Source organism: Hyla sarda, chromosome 11 (genome assembly GCF_029499605.1).
Source record: "Hyla sarda isolate aHylSar1 chromosome 11, aHylSar1.hap1, whole genome shotgun sequence".
In the NCBI taxonomy this organism is placed as follows: domain Eukaryota; kingdom Metazoa; phylum Chordata; class Amphibia; order Anura; family Hylidae; genus Hyla; species Hyla sarda.
The window spans coordinates 21,990,059-22,008,181 of NC_079199.1; the positions used below are offsets into that span (position 1 = coordinate 21,990,059).

At 45.5% G+C, this 18,123-nt stretch overlaps 1 protein-coding gene across 2 annotated transcripts in view; it reads right to left on the bottom strand.

Moving 5' to 3' along the window:
- Window positions 1-18,123, bottom strand: part of AK7 (adenylate kinase 7) — a 28,126-nt gene that overhangs the window by 7,221 nt on the left and 2,782 nt on the right. The window contains exons 2-12 of one of the 2 annotated variants that reach the window (XM_056546114.1): window positions 16,852-17,034; window positions 15,667-15,775; window positions 13,443-13,537; window positions 13,241-13,351; window positions 10,153-10,236; window positions 9,925-10,013; window positions 6,784-6,874; window positions 5,268-5,345; window positions 4,520-4,669; window positions 2,681-2,809; window positions 468-576 (exon numbers count right to left, since the gene is read on the bottom strand). In XM_056546114.1, coding sequence (XP_056402089.1) covers window positions 468-576; window positions 2,681-2,809; window positions 4,520-4,669; window positions 5,268-5,345; window positions 6,784-6,874; window positions 9,925-10,013; window positions 10,153-10,236; window positions 13,241-13,351; window positions 13,443-13,537; window positions 15,667-15,775; window positions 16,852-17,034 — 1,228 coding nt within the window. The remainder of the gene's footprint in view (window positions 1-467; window positions 577-2,680; window positions 2,810-4,519; window positions 4,670-5,267; window positions 5,346-6,783; window positions 6,875-9,924; window positions 10,014-10,152; window positions 10,237-13,240; window positions 13,352-13,442; window positions 13,538-15,666; window positions 15,776-16,851; window positions 17,035-18,123) is intronic. The other variant, XM_056546115.1, reaches the window with a different exon arrangement.

Here is an 18,123-nt window from a genome sequence, read left to right on the forward strand (position 1 = left end):
ATACATTACATTACTTATCCTGTACTGATCCTGAGTTATATCCTGTATTACACTCCAGAGCTGTACTCACTATTCTGCTGGTGGGATCACTGTGTACATACATTACATTACTTATCCTGTACTGATCCTGAGTTATATCCTGTATTATACTCCAGAGCTGTACTCACTATTCTGCTGGTGGGGTCACTGTGTACATACATTACATTACTTATCCTATACTGATCCTGAGTTATATCCTGTATTATACTCCAGAGCTGTACTCACTATTCTGCTGGTGAGGTCACTGTGTACATACATTACATTACTTATCCTGTACTGATCCTGAGTTATATCCTGTATTACACTCCAGAGCTGTACTCACTATTCTGCTGGTGGGATCACTGTGTACATTACATTACTTATCCTGTACTGATCCTGAGTTATATCCTGTATCCTGCAGTCACCAGCTCTAGAAATTGTGCAAATACCTGCATTTTGTTCCATGTTCTCTTTAATAGAATCCAATAATTCCTGTGATGCCTCTGGGCCTTCTTCTCCCTCCTCTTCATCTTCTGGGGGAGATTTCGCCAATCGTTCCTTTACAAGCAGAGGAAACATACAGTGTGATACTAGACATGAGTTACTAATGTATCATCCCAAATCTAAAGCGTTTTTCTGTTTGTTTTTTCAAAGGATGGCCTAACCCTCGAATAAGTCATCAATATTAGATTGGTGCGGCTCCTGTCACCCCTACCAGATGATTGCAGTGGCTGTGGTACATTGACAAGTGTCTCGTCTCTTTCACTGCTTGTCAGACACAGTTTTGTACAGGGGTACTTTTTTTTTTTTTTTTTTTTTTAAAGGGCCCCAAATGCATTAAAATACAACAGACCAGCAGTTACTTATCACTCCAAATCCTGCACTGATCCCCCCCGTCCAGGCTCCTGTCACCCTACAGGTCCTACAACGAAAGTGTATGGGAAGGGGGCGCGACCGCTGTCACGAGGGGGCGGGCATGACGTCATGCTCAGCGGCTGCGAACACGGAAGCCCGCACACAGCGTTCGGAGTAATGAACTTCTGGATGTTCTGAGCGGAGCTCCGAAAGTCAGGGCAGCGCACAACCGCTTTAAACAAATAGGGGGGGGGGGGGCGGATTTGTCAAAACCGGTCCAGAGGAAAAATTGCCCAGTTGCAAGGCCTCTGCAAAAAGAAAGAAGCAATCTGATTGCTTCTTTTACACAGGTTTTGATAAATCTCCCACATTAAAGGGGTACATCTTATCCCCTATCCACGCCCCCTCTCATAGACTTGCATTGAGGCGTCACACGGGGGCGGAGTCGTGACGTCACGATCTTCCGTCCTGGTGGTCGAGATGGTCTCAGCCTGAGGACCTCCAGCGGTTCCGGAAGCCGCTACAGGTGGGTGCTGCATGGTAGATCCCGGGGGTCCCCAGCAGCGGGACCCCGGCGATCTGACATCTTATCCCCTTTGGATAGGGGATAAGATGTCTAGGGGCAGAGTACCCCTTTAAGACTCCTATTTCTTACAGGTGGACATCTCCATTACCTATACCATCAATGTGTATGTTTGGATCAGCTACTTGCTAGTTTACTGATATAGGGAGAATGGAATAATCTGCTGCTGCTTATCACCTAGGGCAGTGTTTCCCAACCAGGGTGCCTCCAGCTGTTGCAAAACTACAACTCCCAGCATGCCCGGACAGCCTTTGGCTGTCCGGGCATGCTGGAAGTTGTAGTTTTACAACAGCTGGAGGCACCCTGGTTGGGAAACACTGTCCTAGGACAATGTTCCCCAACCTGTGGCTCTCCAGCTATTGCAAAACTACAACTCCCATCATGGCTTGATAGCCTTCAGTCTTGCAACAACTGGAGAGCCACAGTTTGCAAAACTCTGTTCTAGGAGAATAAAGGGTAAGATGGGTCAAAATTCCACATCCAGTCCTTGTTTTCCCTTAATTAGGCTGGGTTTACACCACGTTTTTGCAATACAGTTTCCGTATCAGGTTTTTATTAAAAAACGGATTCCTCAAAACCTGACTGAATTGTATCAAAACGTGCATACAAATTTTAATCCGTATACGGCTAAAACCCGTATACGGCTTGAAAAATGATGTCCGGTTGCATCCGTTTTTTTTTAGAAAAGAAAAAAAAAACAACTATACGTTTTTTGACTTTTCACTCCATTATGAATAAATTTTCACTTGTTTGATTGAAATTCCAAGAAAAAAAAACTGTGCAAAGTCAAAAACCTTATGGTAAAAACTGGATGGAACCGTACGCACATACAGTTCTGTACGGCTCCCATTGACTCCCATGTTTAAAAAAGTATACGTTTCAGTACGGTTTTTCACCCGGACCAAAAACTGTGGTAGGCTACGGTTTTGGGTGCAGGAAAAAAACTGACAAAACCGTACAAGACGCAAAACGGACACAACCTGATGCATCTTTTGGCATACGGTTTACAATGGAGAGTCAATGCATACGGTTTTAGATATGGTGCCGTACGGTTTTCAAATTGATAACGTATACGGGGACTGTATTGCAAAACGTAGTGTGAACCCTGCCTTAGATGAATTGGGAAGCAGGGTGCCACCATACACATATGGTTTGGCTCTTGTGAATAGCCCTGTCCATTCTTGTGCTTTTCATACAATACAAATAGAATGAAGACTGACTTACCAGATTCTCAATAGCTTCTGTTATTACATCTTTTATATGGATGTGATGCAGTTTGTAGTGTTTGCATAGTAACTTTGAGACTGTTGTCTTTCCTACAGCTGGGGGGCCAAGAATGCAGATCCGTATAGGCTAAAGAACAGAAACGATTAGGCATTTTATTCAATGTGATCTGGGTCAAACCATGAATCTAAAGATACTGACCACGACACTGACACACTCTAGGTAAGTGTTTCTCAACCAACGTGCCCCCAGCTGTTGCAAAACTACAACTCCAAGCACGCCCGGACAGCCTTTTCTTTTCTTGTCTGGGCCTGTTGAGAGTTGTAGTTTTGCAACAGCTGGAGGCACACTGGTTGAGAAACACTGTTCTAGACATTTAAATAAAATATCTGCTATAGCCTTTCTGATACAGTCACCATGACACCATTACCGATACCATAGCTATCATGGTACTGATGCCTCCTACATGGCAAAGCTATCCAGCCATGCAGTGATACAGTCCTTGTACCTGCAATTCAGTGTAATTTGGCAGATTTGTCCTTCAGGACCTTAGATAAGCAGGGTGGCAAACCATTAACGGGGTTCTCCCGGGGAAAACTTTTTTTTATTTTTTTTAAATCAACTGGTGACAAAGTTAAACAGATTTGTAAATTACTTCTATTAAAAAATCTTAATCCTTCTAGTACTTTTTAGGGTCTGTATACTACAGAGGAAATGGTTTTCTTTTTGGAACACAGTGCTCTCTGCTGACATCTTTGTCCATTTTAGGAACTGTCCAGAGCAGCAGATGTTTTCTATGGGGATTTTCTCCTGCTCTGGACAGTTCTTAAAATGGACAGAGATGTTAGCAGAGAGCACTGTGCTCATGATGTCAGCAGAGAGCACTGTGTTCCAAAAAGAAGAGAATTTTCTCTGTAGTATTCAGCAGCTAATAAGTACTGGAAGGATTAAGATTTATTAATAGAAGTTATTTACAAATCAGTTTAACTTTCTGGCACCAGTTCATTAAAAAAATTAAAATAAAAATGCTTTCCACCGGTGTACACCTTTAAATAGCTTAGGATGCCCTGATCACACTCCTTTCTACGGTTTCTTGTTGCCCTCCCGTTCCTGAGATATCAGAGTTTATAGTTTGTCTGACAATTCAGGGAAAGAGTCAGATGGGCTTGAACCTAGTTTTAATAATGGAAGTGAATATCAGGTGATGGGCAGGATTATACAGTCAGGAGGTTTAAATGTTATACATTGAGGAGCGTGTATGCCTAATATACACCCTTGACTGTATAATCCCACTGATCACCCGATATTCACGTCCATTATTACAATTCATTTCACGCCCATCTGACTGTATAATCCCACCCATCACTTTATAGTCACTCCCATTATTAAAATTCAGTTTAAGTCCATCTGACTGATTCCCTGAATTGTCAGACAAACTATAAACTCTCATATCTCCGAAACTGTTAGGGCACCCTAAGCTATTTAAAGGGGTATTCCAAATGGCTCCAGTGTGGTCAGACAGGAAAAAAAACTCAACTTCAGCAGCTGATAAGTACTGGTAGGATTAAGATTTTTTTTTATAGAAGCAATTTAAAAATCTGTTTAACTTTCTGGAGACAGTTGATATGAAAAAAAATAGTTTTTCACTGGAATACCCCTTTAATGATAATCTCATTTTTTGATGGTTGGCCACAGGTCCTCTTCTAATTGTCATAGACTTATAATGCGCAAGAAGTTTGGAGATGACCAAGGCAAGTACCTTGTCATTCAGTGCAGCGCTGTAATACAAAATGTCAGTCCTAGTACAGTATGACCCCACCGCTCCACAGTCACACTCACCAGTAAACCTCGGCTCTGCTTATATTCTTTGACGACGGATTCAATGTTCTCCACAATCCCAGTCTGGGACACCCAGTTAATATTGAAGTTCTCCTTTAAGAACACAGCCTCCATCCTCAGGTTCACCAGTAAGTGGTCAATGTCCAGTTGCTGAAATACAATAGACATTCAACAGTTAAAGGGGTACTCCACTGGAAAAAAAACATTTTTTAAATCACCTGGTGCCAGAAAGTTAAACAGATCTGTAAATTGCTTCCATTTAAAAATCTTAATCCTTCCGATACATATAAGCTGCTGTATGCTCCAGAGGAAGTTATTTTCTTTTAGAATTTCTTTTTTGTCTGACCACAGTGCTCTCTGCTGACACCTGTCAACTGTCCAGAGTAGGAGCAAATCCCCATAGCAAACCTATCCTGCTCTGGACAGTTCCTGACATGGACAGAGGTGTCAGCAGAGAGAATTATGGTCAGACAGAAAGGAAATTCAACAAGAAAACAACTTCCTCTGGAGCATACAGCAGCTTATAAGTACTGGAAGGATTCAGATTTTTTAATAGAAGTAACTTACAAATCTGTTTAAGTTTCTGGCACTAGTTGATTTAAAAAATGTTTTTTTCCAGGGGAGTACCCCTTTAATAGAGTTCTAGAAAAGCTGCATTCAAACTAGGATGTGACATGAAAGCAGCACCAAATATAGAGACCTATGCATATAACACATATAAGAAATATATATATAAGAAAATGATTACCGTCAACTCTTTGTTCAGGAATGCCGCCTCCTTAGATACTTTTTGTGTTTTTCCAGGCCCAAGGTGAGTGCTGATACACTGGAAGAAAATGCATTTAGGGTTAAAAAAAAATGTAATCCATGGAAAAAAAGAAGGAACTACCCTTTGGCCCCTACAATTTGGGGTCATATGCCACTTAATGAAGCCACATCTATTCTAAACATCTTACCTTGACTAAAAGGGGTATTCCCAGCTTATAAAGTGATGGCGTGTCACTAGGATACGTTAGCTCTAAATGATTAGAGGGGGTCTGACCTGTGGGATCCCCGATGAGCCTGAGAATGAATGGGTTACAGCGCTGATTTACTGCAGCTTTTAGGTGCTTCTCTGCAGAAAGACTGAAAGGGCAACCGCGCTCCATCAACTTTATATTCAGGAACCCCACCAGTCATAAAGCATTGGCATATCCAAGCAATGGTGCCATCACTTGAAATAGGAGTACCCCTTTAATTACTATATAACACTGGCGTGTGAGTGGTGAATGCCATTGCTTTGTATTGTATGAACCCTTTGGCTGCATTATGTAGGTTTTGTATAGAATGGCTCTCTAGGATGGTTATATTTGCACTTAGTAGGAAGGAACACAGTGGCAATCTTATATGTAGTAGTACTGGTTATTTGGTACTATAGAGACCAGAAAACATTTTTATTAGAACCAGAACAATGCTGGGATTTTTAGTCCTTTCCAGTGGGTGCTCTGCTTCTTAAAGGGGCAGTCCACCTCTAGACATCTTATCCCCTATCCAAAGGATAGGGGATAAGATGTGTGATCGCCGGGGTCCCGCAGCTGGAGACCCCCATAATCTCATCTGCAGCACCCCGCTGTCATCACTGCACAGAGCAAACTCGCTTTGTGCGTAATGACGGGCGATACAGGGGCCGCAGCATCATGACGTCACTGCTCTCCCCCTCAATACAAGTCTATGGCGCCCCTGTATTGCACAAAGCGAGTTTGCACTGTGCAGCAATGACAGCGGGGTGCTGCAGCCAAGATCGTGGGGGTCCCCAGATCACACATATTATCTCCTATCCTTTGGCTAGGGATAAGATGTCTAGGGGCGGAGTACCCCTTTAAGACTTGACTCCTGGACTCCTGGTTATATAGCAATGCAATATTCCAAAAAATAGAGAGACGACAACCCTCCCAAAAAAATCTAATCAATGGTATTTATTCAACCATTAATGCTACAAAACTAGTTTGTAGCACTAATGAGTGGATAAAAAAACAATGACTGTTTTTTTGGAGCGCTTCCTCTCTAGTTTTTAGAATATTAGTACTGTGATTGGTATTATGTAGGATCAGTATAGCACTATAATATAGGCATTGTATGGTAGTGATGCATGGGTTCTCCATTTCACTGTTCCCAGGAAAGTAGTGTGTTTTATTTAGGCTGAGTATGGTAGTATTCTTTATAGTATTTTGGATGAATTGCACAAGAAATTATTAATAACTTGTCATTGAATAATATTTCAGTACCTTGACAATTTCCTCCAACGTGTGCGCTGAATCATCCACTGCCACCAGGTAATGGGTTCTCGGCCTGTGGTCCACTACGTTCTGTATCACACTAGAATCAGTGTAGAAATAAATCAGTGTGTCATTGCAGATGGAAAATATTAAAAGGAGATCGATGGTGGTCATTTTAATCCGCTGAACGAATGGGCATGATCAGTGCAGTACAGGCTGGACAATTATGGGCTTATCCTAACATGTCACTGCTTGCACGTACAGCATGTGACCACTGAGGCCAGTTCAAGATGTCATTGCAGTAGACACGGCAGGCAATGCTGGAGAAACCTCTGATTTAGGGTTAGAGTTTACCTGTGGTTAGCAAAAACTTTTTATATAGTGTAGACAATACCATTATATGTATATTCGTTATATACATTGGTTTAACAATGCTGTCCCTGTGAAAAAATGCTGTCCCTGGAGCTATTGCCTGTGTGTCTCTGTGAGGAGTCCAAGTACAGGAAGTGAGGGAAGAACAAGCAGGGCTCTGTACAGGCTCCTGGTTTGTCATCATCCTGCTGTGTGATCCAGGAGCATGTTATAGAGCCTCAGTGTACAGAGCCCTGCTTGTCCTCAGTGTACAGAACCCCGCTTGTCCTCAGTGTACAGAGCCCCACTTGTCCTCAGTGTACAGGGCCCCGCTTGTCCTCAGTGTACAGGGCCCCGCTTGTCCTCAGTGTACAGAGCCCCGCTTGTCCTCAGTGTACAGAGCCCCGCTTGTCCTCAGTGTACAGAGCCCCGCTTGTCCTCAGTGTACAGAGCCCCGCTTGTCCTCAGTGTACAGAGCCCCGCTTGTCCTCAGTGTACAGAGCCCCGCTTGTCCTCAGTGTACAGAGCCCCGCTTGTCCCCAGTGTACAGAGCCCCGCTTGTCCCCAGTGTACAGAGCCCCGCTTGTCCTCAGTGTACAGAGCCCCGCTTGTCCTCAGTGTACAGAGCCCCGCTTGTCCTCAGTGTACAGAGCCCCGCTTGTCCTCAGTGTACAGAGCCCCGCTTGTCCTCAGTGTACAGAGCCCCGCTTGTCCTCAGTGTACAGAGCCCCGCTTGTCCTCAGTGTACAGAGCCCCGCTTGTCCTCAGTGTACAGAGCCCCGCTTGTCCTCAGTGGACAGAGCCCCGCTTGTCCTCAGTGTACAGAGCCCCGCTTGTCCTCACTGTACAGACCATCGCTTGTCCTCACTGTACAGACCATCGCTTGTCCTCAGTGTACAGAGCCCCGCTTGTCCTCAGTGTACAGAGCCCCGCTTGTCCTCAGTGTACAGAGCCCCGCTTGTCCTCAGTGTACAGAGCCCCGCTTGTCCTCAGTGTACAGAGCCCCGCTTGTCCTCAGTGTACAGAGCCCCGCTTGTCCTCAGTGTACAGAGCCCCGCTTGTCCTCAGTGTACAGAGCCCCGCTTGTCCTCAGTGTACAGAGCCCCGCTTGTCCTCAGTGTACAGAGCCCCGCTTGTCCTCAGTGTACAGAGCCCCGCTTGTCCTCAGTGTACAGAGCCCCGCTTGTCCTCAGTGTACAGACCCCCGCTTGTCCTCAGTGTACAGAGCCCTGCTTGTCCTCAGTGTACAGAGACCGCTTGTCCTCACTGTACAGACCATCGCTTGTCCTCAGTGTACAGAGCCCCGCTTGTCCTCAGTGTACAGAGCCCCGCTTGTCCTCAGTGTACAGAGCCCCGCTTGTCCTCAGTGTACAGAGCCCCGCTTGTCCTCAGTGTACAGAGCCCCGCTTGTCCTCAGTGTACAGAGCCCCGTTTGTCCTCAGTGTACAGAGCCCCGCTTGTCCTCAGTGTACAGAGCCCCGCTTGTCCTCAGTGTACAGAGCCCCGCTTGTCCTCAGTGTACAGAGCCCCGCTTGTCCTCAGTGTACAGAGCCCCGCTTGTCCTCAGTGTACAGAGCCCCGCTTGTCCTCAGTGTACAGAGCCCCGCTTGTCCTCAGTGTACAGACCCCTGCTTGTCCTCAGTGTACAGAGCCCTGCTTGTCCTCAGTGTACAGAGCCCAGCTTGTCCTCAGTGTACAGAGCCCCGCTTGTCCTCAGTGTACAGAGCCCCGCTTGTCCTCAGTGTACAGAGCCCCGCTTGTCCTCAGTGTACAGAGCCCCGCTTGTCCTCAGTGTACAGAGCCCCGCTTGTCCTCAGTGTACAGAGCCCCGCTTGTCCTCAGTGTACAGAGCCCCGCTTGTCCTCAGTGTACAGAGCCCCGCTTGTCCTCAGTGTACAGAGCCCTGCTTGTCCTCAGTGTACAGAGACCGCTTGTCCTCACTGTACAGACCATCGCTTGTCCTCAGTGTACAGAGCCCCGCTTGTCCTCAGTGTACAGAGCCCCGCTTGTCCTCAGTGTACAGAGCCCCGCTTGTCCTCAGTGTACAGAGCCCCGCTTGTCCTCAGTGTACAGAGCCCCGCTTGTCCTCAGTGTACAGAGCCCCGTTTGTCCTCAGTGTACAGAGCCCCGCTTGTCCTCAGTGTACAGAGCCCCGCTTGTCCTCAGTGTACAGAGCCCCGCTTGTCCTCAGTGTACAGAGCCCCGCTTGTCCTCAGTGTACAGAGCCCCGCTTGTCCTCAGTGTACAGAGCCCCGCTTGTCCTCAGTGTACAGAGCCCCGCTTGTCCTCAGTGTACAGACCCCTGCTTGTCCTCAGTGTACAGAGCCCTGCTTGTCCTCAGTGTACAGAGCCCTGCTTGTCCTCAGTGTACAGAGCCCCTCTTGTCCTCAGTGTACAGAGCCCCGCTTGTCCTCAGTGTACAGAGCCCTGCTTGTCGTCGGTGCACAGAGCCCTGCTTTTTCATCCCCACTTCCTCACAGAGACACACAGACAATAGATGAAGGGACAAAATATACCCATTTTTTAACCATTGTATATTACAAATGACCCTACCCACAGGGTGTATTCACATGTACAGTATCCCGCAGAAGCTGCAGATTTGAAGCTGTGTTCAGTTATTTAGTTTACATTGATATCTGCAGCATAAAATCTACAGCTTCAAATCCTGCGTATCAAATATGCACGCGATACTGTACGTGTGAATACACCCTTAATGGGATAATGTAAGCAGGACACCTATTGTTCATGTGACTGCATTTGAGAAACACTTCATTATAAACCACTGTCTCCTCTCTTTACCTGGCTAAATCAGCAATATGAATCAGTGGGATGATGTTCTGTCCGTCCCCATAGATGGATAATGCAGGCGTCTCACCCATCCAAGCCTCCTGCAGCCACGAAACAGAGAGAATGCGATCACAACCGCTACCAATTTGATTGTACAGATATCTCACACAACATACAATTTCAGTTGAATAGTTCATAACTGCCTCTCAAGGCCAGGGATATTTAAAGAAAGGGACTTACTTTAAAGATTGTATGAAGAATACCCTCTTCTGTTCCATAAGGCACCCCGGAGGCAATGACATAGCTTGAAAATTTACCCTTGTTCTGCGTGGGACACAAAGAATACATAAAATAATGTTAAACGTTACCCTATTAACCCCTTAACGATGAAGGACATAAATGTACGTCCTGGTAAGGTGGTACTTAACGCACCAGGACGTACAATTACGTCCTAAGCATAACCGCGGGCATCAGAGCGCTGCTCGGATCATGCGCGGCAGGTCCCGGCTGTTGATCGCAGCCAGGGATCCGCCGGTAATGGCGGACATCCGCGGGATCGAGGCCATTAACCCCTCAGATGCCGTGATCAATACAGATCACGGCATCTGCAGCATCGCGGTCACTTAAATGGATGATCGTATCGCCCGCAGCGCTGCCGCGGCGATCCGATCATCCAGCACAGCAGACGGAGGTCCCCTCACCTGCCTCCGCTGCCTTCCGCTATGATCTGCCTTCCTGCAGACCAGAGCAGAAGATGACCGATAGCACTGAACAGCATTAGCAATCGAATGATTGCTATAAATAGTCCCCTAAACGTAAATTGTCCCATTTTCCCTATTTCATCCCCAAATAGGGGGATCTTAAACGTAAAATTTGGTTAAAAAGTTTGTGATTTTTTTTTATGCGCAACAGTAATAGAAAAGTATATAATCATGGGTATCTTTTAATCGTATTCACCCAAAGAATAAAGACCACATGTCATTTTTACCGTAAATTGTACGGCGTGAAAACGAAACCTTCCAAAATTAGCAAAATTGCCGCTTTCTTTTTAATTTCCTCACACAAATAGTATTTGTTTGGTTGCGCCATACATTTTATGGTAAAGTGAGTGATGGCATTACAACGGACAACTGGTCGCGCAAAAAACAAGCCCTCATACTAGTCTGTGGATGAAAATATAAAAGAGTTATGATTTTTTTAAGGCGAGGAGGAAAAAACAAAAACGTAAAAATAAAATTGTCTGCGTCCCTAAGGCCCAAATGGGCTGAGTCCTTAAGGGGTTAAACTAAAAGAAACACTAAACGACATATGACTAAGAAATGTAAAACTAAGAAATGTGTTCTCTGATATAAAGCACGGCATTCATAAATGTAATTCTGCTGATAGCCACAAGATGTCAGTGTTAGCTTTTTTCAGTATTATCAATGCAGATGTTCTTATATTGGTGTGTTAAAGGGGTACTCCGGTGCTTACACATCTTATTACCTATCCAAAAGATAGGGGATAAGATGCCTGATCGAGGGAGTCCCGCAGCTGGGGACGCCTGCGATCATGCATGCCACACCCCGTTAGTAATCAGTCCCCGGAGCGTGTTCGCTCCGGGTCTGATTACGGTCGACCACAGGGCCGGCGGCGTGTGACGTCACGCCCCCGCCCCCGTGTGATGTCACGCTCCGCTCCTCAATGCAAGCCTACGGGAGGGGGCGTGATAGCTATCAGGCCCCCCGGTAGGCTTGCATTGAGGGGCGGAGCGTAACGTCAGATGGGGGCGGGGGCGTGACATCACACGCCACCGGCCCTGCGGTCGACCTTAATCAGGCCCGGAGCGAATACGCTCCGGGGACTGATTACTAAAGGGGTGCCGGGTGCATGATCGCGGGCGTCCCCAGCTGCGGGTCTCCCGCGATCAGGCATCTTATCCCCTATCCTTTGGATAGGGAATAAGATGTGTAAGCACCGGAGTACCCCTTTAAAGGAGATCTCCAGCAAAAATTAACTCATCCCCTATCCACAGGATAGGGGATAAGCAGCTGACCGCAGGGGGTCAGACCTGGCACTCAGTAATGTGAGCATGCTGCAGCCGGCACGCGCTCCATTCATTTCTATGGGAGCGCCCAATAGAACCGGGTACAGCACTTGGACATCATCGGCACTTCATAGAAATGAATGGAGCGCATGCCATCTACCGATAGATGACACTGACTCCTCAAAGAGGGAGCCAGAGTGTGGTCTGAGCCAGAGTCCTGTCTCACTGATTGGACCCTCCGTGGTCAGCCATTTATCCCTTATCCTGTGGAAAATGGATAAGTTAAAGAGTACCCGCCACCATCTCCATTGCTTTACATTATGCTGCTGGTATGTTGCCCTCTTCATTACCTGCCCCCGGCAGTTTTTATTTTTCATTTTCGCCCAATATTTCCTGCAGGCAGTGTTCAATGTAGCTGAGGTGCACCATGCAGCGTGCACAGTCTGATTGACAGGCAGTGTCCAGGCTGCACTATGAGAGTTAGGACTCATGCATGAGTCTGAACTCTACGAGAGGCTTGCGGCTGGGACATGTAGGGAGAACCCTAGTGGTCAGTTTTTACAAGTCAAAATAAATATATAAATATAATTTATATATTTTTTTTAATGACATGGTATTAGAAAGTTGTTTCTAATACATTAATTAAAAACATATAAAAAGTTTTGAGATGACTGGTACTCTTTAATTTTTCTCCTTTTGGGTATGTTCAGACGAGCGGATCCACAGCATATTTTACGCTGCGGATACGCTGCTGAAGGACCTTTACATGGTGCCTTTAGATGTGCCTGCTCGGAGCGTCAATAAGCCACTACGAGCAGACACACTGAGATATGAGAGTCGCCGCTCGCATGCGCGGTATACTCGCACTTTGCGGTAGCTCTCTTCCTAGCTCATAGAGAAGGAGGAGTGGCCACCATGCGTGTGAGCACACCGCGCATGCGCAGCAGTGTGCCTGCTCGGAGCGGCAAAACACTGCTAAAGGCAGCATACAGCGGTAAAATATGCTGTGAATCTGCTTGTCTGAATGTACCCTTAATAAAGACAAGTGCTGTCTGTGTACCTACATGTGTAGTAGTGTTTACCAACATGTGGATCGCCAGCTGTTGCAAAACTACAACTCCCAGCATGCTTGGAGTTGTAGTTTTCCATGCTGGGAGTTGTAGTTTAGCAACAACTGGAGATAGGGGAACCCTTATGTATAGTCAAAGATCAACACTGTTATAAGTAATAAATGCACTAATATATCTACATAAACCATTCATCCTCTATTAGCATCGTCTCTACTTCCCAATACAAACTCACAGATTTTCCCATCTTAATCACCAGCTTCTCATCACTTATGTGATCTTTAAAATCCAGATGACATTTCCTTCTCCGATAGTCGTCTTCAGTGAAAGGGATTTCAGGATCATCCTTTAAAAAGATAGGAAAAGGTAAACTGCTGCTTTTTTACATCTTCCCATATGTGACAGGTGACATGACGTCCTGACTGCAGGCCACATACCGGATCAAGGGGTTTGCTCTTCGCCCAGGTCATGACTGTCGATAGCAATATGAAAAGTTTTTGGCTCTCAAAGTTCTCAATCTCGGTGTGAAGCGCTGAAGAGTAGAAGATGTGACATAAGATACATCACACTGATCGGAGGTGCTGATCATTCAATAACCTGGACAATCTGATAATCACCTCTGTAATCTACAGGATACTGGATTATTGGTTTTATTTTGTAGTAAACTTTTGCACAATAAAAGTACAGTGTGCATCAGAATTATTATAACTAGATACAAGTGTCTAAACCAGTGGTGTCCACATTTTGGCGCTCCAGATGTTACAAAACTAGAACTCCCAGCATGCCTGGACAGCAGATGGCTGTAGTTTTGCAACACCTGGAGGTCCACAGTTTGGAGATCACAGGTCTAAACTGTTCCTGACATGGACAGAGGTGTCAGCAGAGAGCACTGTGGTCAGACTGGAAAGAACTACTCAACGTCCTCTGGAGCATACAGCAGCTGATAAGTCCTGGAAGGATTAGGATTTTTAAAATAGACGTAATTTATAAATTTGAATCATTTTGGGTACCAGTTGATTTAAAAACATTTCTTCTCTACAGGAGTACCCTTCTAAAGGGGTACTCCGCTGCTAGACATCTTATCCCCTATCCAAAAAATATGGAGGGGGCGTGGCATGACGGCACGAGGGGGGTGGGCATGACAACACGAGGGAGGCGTGACCGTGACGTCACGATCATTGCCTCTGGTTCCAAGCGCTCTGAACAAAATATTCAGAATGCTGGATCACCCCTTTAAAGGAAATCTGTCATCAGAATCACCCGCACTAAACCTGTTACACAGGCTTGTAGTGCGGGTGATCCTGATTAAAACGCTCTTTACCTGGTTAAAAATGGTTCAGCGCTTCTTCAGATATCTTTATTTTTAGTTTTCTGTTATTCCCTGGCTTGGGACTCAGTGGGAGGTCTTATCATCTCGGACTTGGCTATACGTCATTGAAGCTGGGCGGAGCTGCCGCCCGGCTCATGAATATTCATGAACTTATCCTCGTAGTCTAACTCCTTTTTCTAGGTCTGGTGGGGAGGGCCGCGCATGCGCCGCGTTCCGTACACCTGGAAGCGGCGTTCTCCCCCCGGCTTCACTCGAGTTGCGGCCCAATACAAGTAAGAAGAGGGGCTGCATGAGTGAAAAGCCAGGGAGAGAACGCCGCTTCCGGGTGTACGGAACGCGGCGCATGCGCGGCCCTCCCCACCAGACCTAGAAAAAGGAGTTAGACTATGAGGATAAGTTCATGAATATTCATGAGCTGGGCGGCCGCTCCGCCCAGCTAGAATGACATATGGCCGAGTCCGAGATGATAACACCTCCCACTGAGTCCCAAGCCAGGGAATAACAGAAAACTAAAGATAAAGATATCTGAAGAAGCGCTGAACCATTTTTAACCAGGTAAGGAGCGTTTTAATCAGGATCACCCGCACTACAAGCCTGTGTAACATGTTTAGTGCGGGTGATTCTGATGACAGATTTCCTTTAAGGAGGGTTCCTGGGATTTAGTATTTGACTATAGGCTGGAAAAAAAGAAAAGAAACTTTACTCATTACAAAATCCCCCTTTGACACTTTGGTGTCCCTTGGCTGCTGTGTTATATGATCAATGTATGGGACATCATCCCAGCAGGCCTAGAGGGGGGGGACACTTAAGCAACAGTGGCAGCGTTCGGGTTTCCTTTCTTTTTTTCCGTCTTGTTCTAGTCAATATGCAAATGTATTTATTTTTATTCTACAAAACCTCTTTTAACCCCTTAACGACGCAGGACGTAAATGTACGTCCTGGTGAGCTGGTATTTAACGGTATTTAAAAAGTGTTAAAAAATTTTTATATACATATTTGGTATCGCCGTGTGCGTAAATATCTGAACTATTAAAATAAAATGTAAATTTTTTTAAATTTCCCCACACAAATAGTATTTTTTTGGTTGCGCGATACATTTTATGGCAAAGTAAGTGATGGCATTACAACGGACAACTGGTCGCGCAAAAAACAAGCCCTCATACTAGTCTGTGGATGAAAATATAAAAGAGTTATGATTTTTTGAAGGCAAAGAGGGGGAAAAAAAAAAAACGTCAAAATTTAATTGTCTGAGTCCTTAAGGCCCAAATGGGCTGAGTCCTTAAGGGGTTAAACTACTGTAAAGCATTTCACAATACAAGGGAATCACCAACCAGACACGGCCCATGACGCCTCCTCAATCTGAGACGGCTCCTCGGTGATGTTGTAGATGATGACATCGCTCTCCAGCAGATGATTCAATAGTTCGTCTCTGCTTGAGATCTAAAGGACATAAAAACCCATCCTCAGTCTCTACCCAGCAATGACGGACGTGACAGGTCAGGATTCCCCTATAATTAAAGGGGTACTCTGGTAGTTTAAAACTTATCACCTATCCACAGGATAGGGGATAAGGGTCTGATTGTGGGGGTCAGACTGCTGCGATCTCCAGAATGGGCCCACGCTCTCGCTGTGCATGGTGCGGTGGGGTCCATGGAGTGCATGCGAACCCCACCGCTCCATCCACAGGGAGTGTCAGGATCCCATTATGGAGATGGCAGGGTCTCAGCGGTCGGACCCCCTCTGATCAGACTTCTGCCCTATCCTGCGTCATCCTGGAGTACCTCTTTTAAGGAGTACTCCAGTGGAAAACTTTTTTTTTTTTTTTTAAATCAACTGGTGCCAGAAAGTTAAACAGATATGTAAATTACTTCTATTAAAAAAATCTTAATCCTTCCCGTACTTATTAGCTGCCGAATACTACAGAGGAAATTCTTTTCCTTTTGGAACACAGAGCTCTCTGCTGACATCACGAGCACAGTGCTCTCTGCTGAAATCTCTGTCCATTTTATGAACTGTCCAGAGCAGCATATGTTTTCCATGGGGATTTTCTCCTACACTTGACAGTTCTTAAAATGGACAGAGATGTCAGCAGAGAGCACTGTGCTCGTGATGTCAGCAGAGAGCTCTGTGTTCCAAAAGGAAAAGAATTTCCTCTGTAGTATTCAGCAACTAATAAGTACTGGAAGGATTAAGATTTTTTTTATAGAAGTAATTTACAAATCTGTTTAACTTTCTGGCACCAGTTGATAAAAAAATAAAAAGTTTTCCCCCAGAGTACCCCTTTAACCCCTTCTTGACATCTCTGACATACTGATAGGTGCCTCTGTCTACAGCAGTGGTCTCAAACTGTTGCCCTCCAGATGTTGCAAAACTTCAACTCCCAGCATGCCCGGACAGCCGTTGGCTGTCAGGGCATGCTGGGAGTTGAAGTTTTGCAACATCTGGAGGGCCGCAGTGTGAGACCACTGGTCTACAGCCAGATCACAGGAAACGGTTACAACGACGGAATAACGTACCACATAAGTTTCCACTGGGAATTTGAGCTTCTCTTCAGGAGTGGACAGAGTTCCCACCACCTGGAGGAGCCCTTGTCTGGCGTTACTGTCGGCCACATCTTCATGCTCGGACTGCTTCTCCTCTTCCTCGCCTCCTTCTTCTGCTTCTTCCAGGGATGCTCCAGACACACAAGTGGACAGATACTGCAAAAGTTTAAAAAAAAAATAAGCCACTGAAATTTCATGTCATTAGTTCTACATTGTCCTGTTGCTTTTTATGCTGTAATGTACCATGATTAAATTGGCGCTGTCATAGAGACACATTGGGGGGATATTTATCAAAACCTGTGCAGAGGCAAAGGTGACTAGTTGCCCATAGCAACCAATCAGATCGCTTCTTTCATTTTGAAGAGGCCTTGTTAAGAATGAAAGAAGCGATCTGATTGGTTGCTATGGGCAACTTTGCCTCTGCACAGGTTTTGTTAAATCTTCCTCTTAGACCCCAACTGATCCCTAGGGAGACGTGCACTCATCGCTTTCTCTCCTGGTTTAGGATTAGACTAGGGCTCAGGAGCGACTATGGCTGTGACGGGTCACGCAGTCAAAGATTGCCATATTGTGCTACTGCAATTGCCACAAATGGCTCCTTACTGGAATTCTGGCGACTGTTAGGTTGCGGTTCAGGATCAGGATATATAGTAGTTATACTCCTCCCCCAGCTCTATATGTATACTGCTGATATCTATATGGGATAAGGATATATATATAGTAGTTATACTGCTCCCCCAGCTCTATATGTATACTGCTGCTATCTATTTGGGATAAGGATATATATATAGTAGTTATACTGCTCCCCCAGCTCTATATGTATACTGCTGCTATCTATATGGGATAAGGATATATATAGTAGTTATAATCCTCCCCCAGCTCTATATGTATACTGCTGCTATCTATATGGGATAAGGATATATATAGTAGTTATACTCCTCCCCCAGCTCTATATGTATACTGCTGCTATCTATATGGGATAAGGATATATATAGTAGTTATACACCTCCAGCTCTATCTGTATACTGCTACTACTATCTCCATTGGATCAGGATATATAGTAGTTATACACCTCCCCTCCAGCTCTATCTGTATACTGCTACTACTATCTCCATTGGATCAGGATATATAATAGTTATACACCTCCCCTCCAGCTTTATCTGTATACTGCTGCTGCTTTCTCCACGGGATCAGGATATATAGTAGATATATACCTCCAGCTCTATCTGTATACTGCTATCTCCA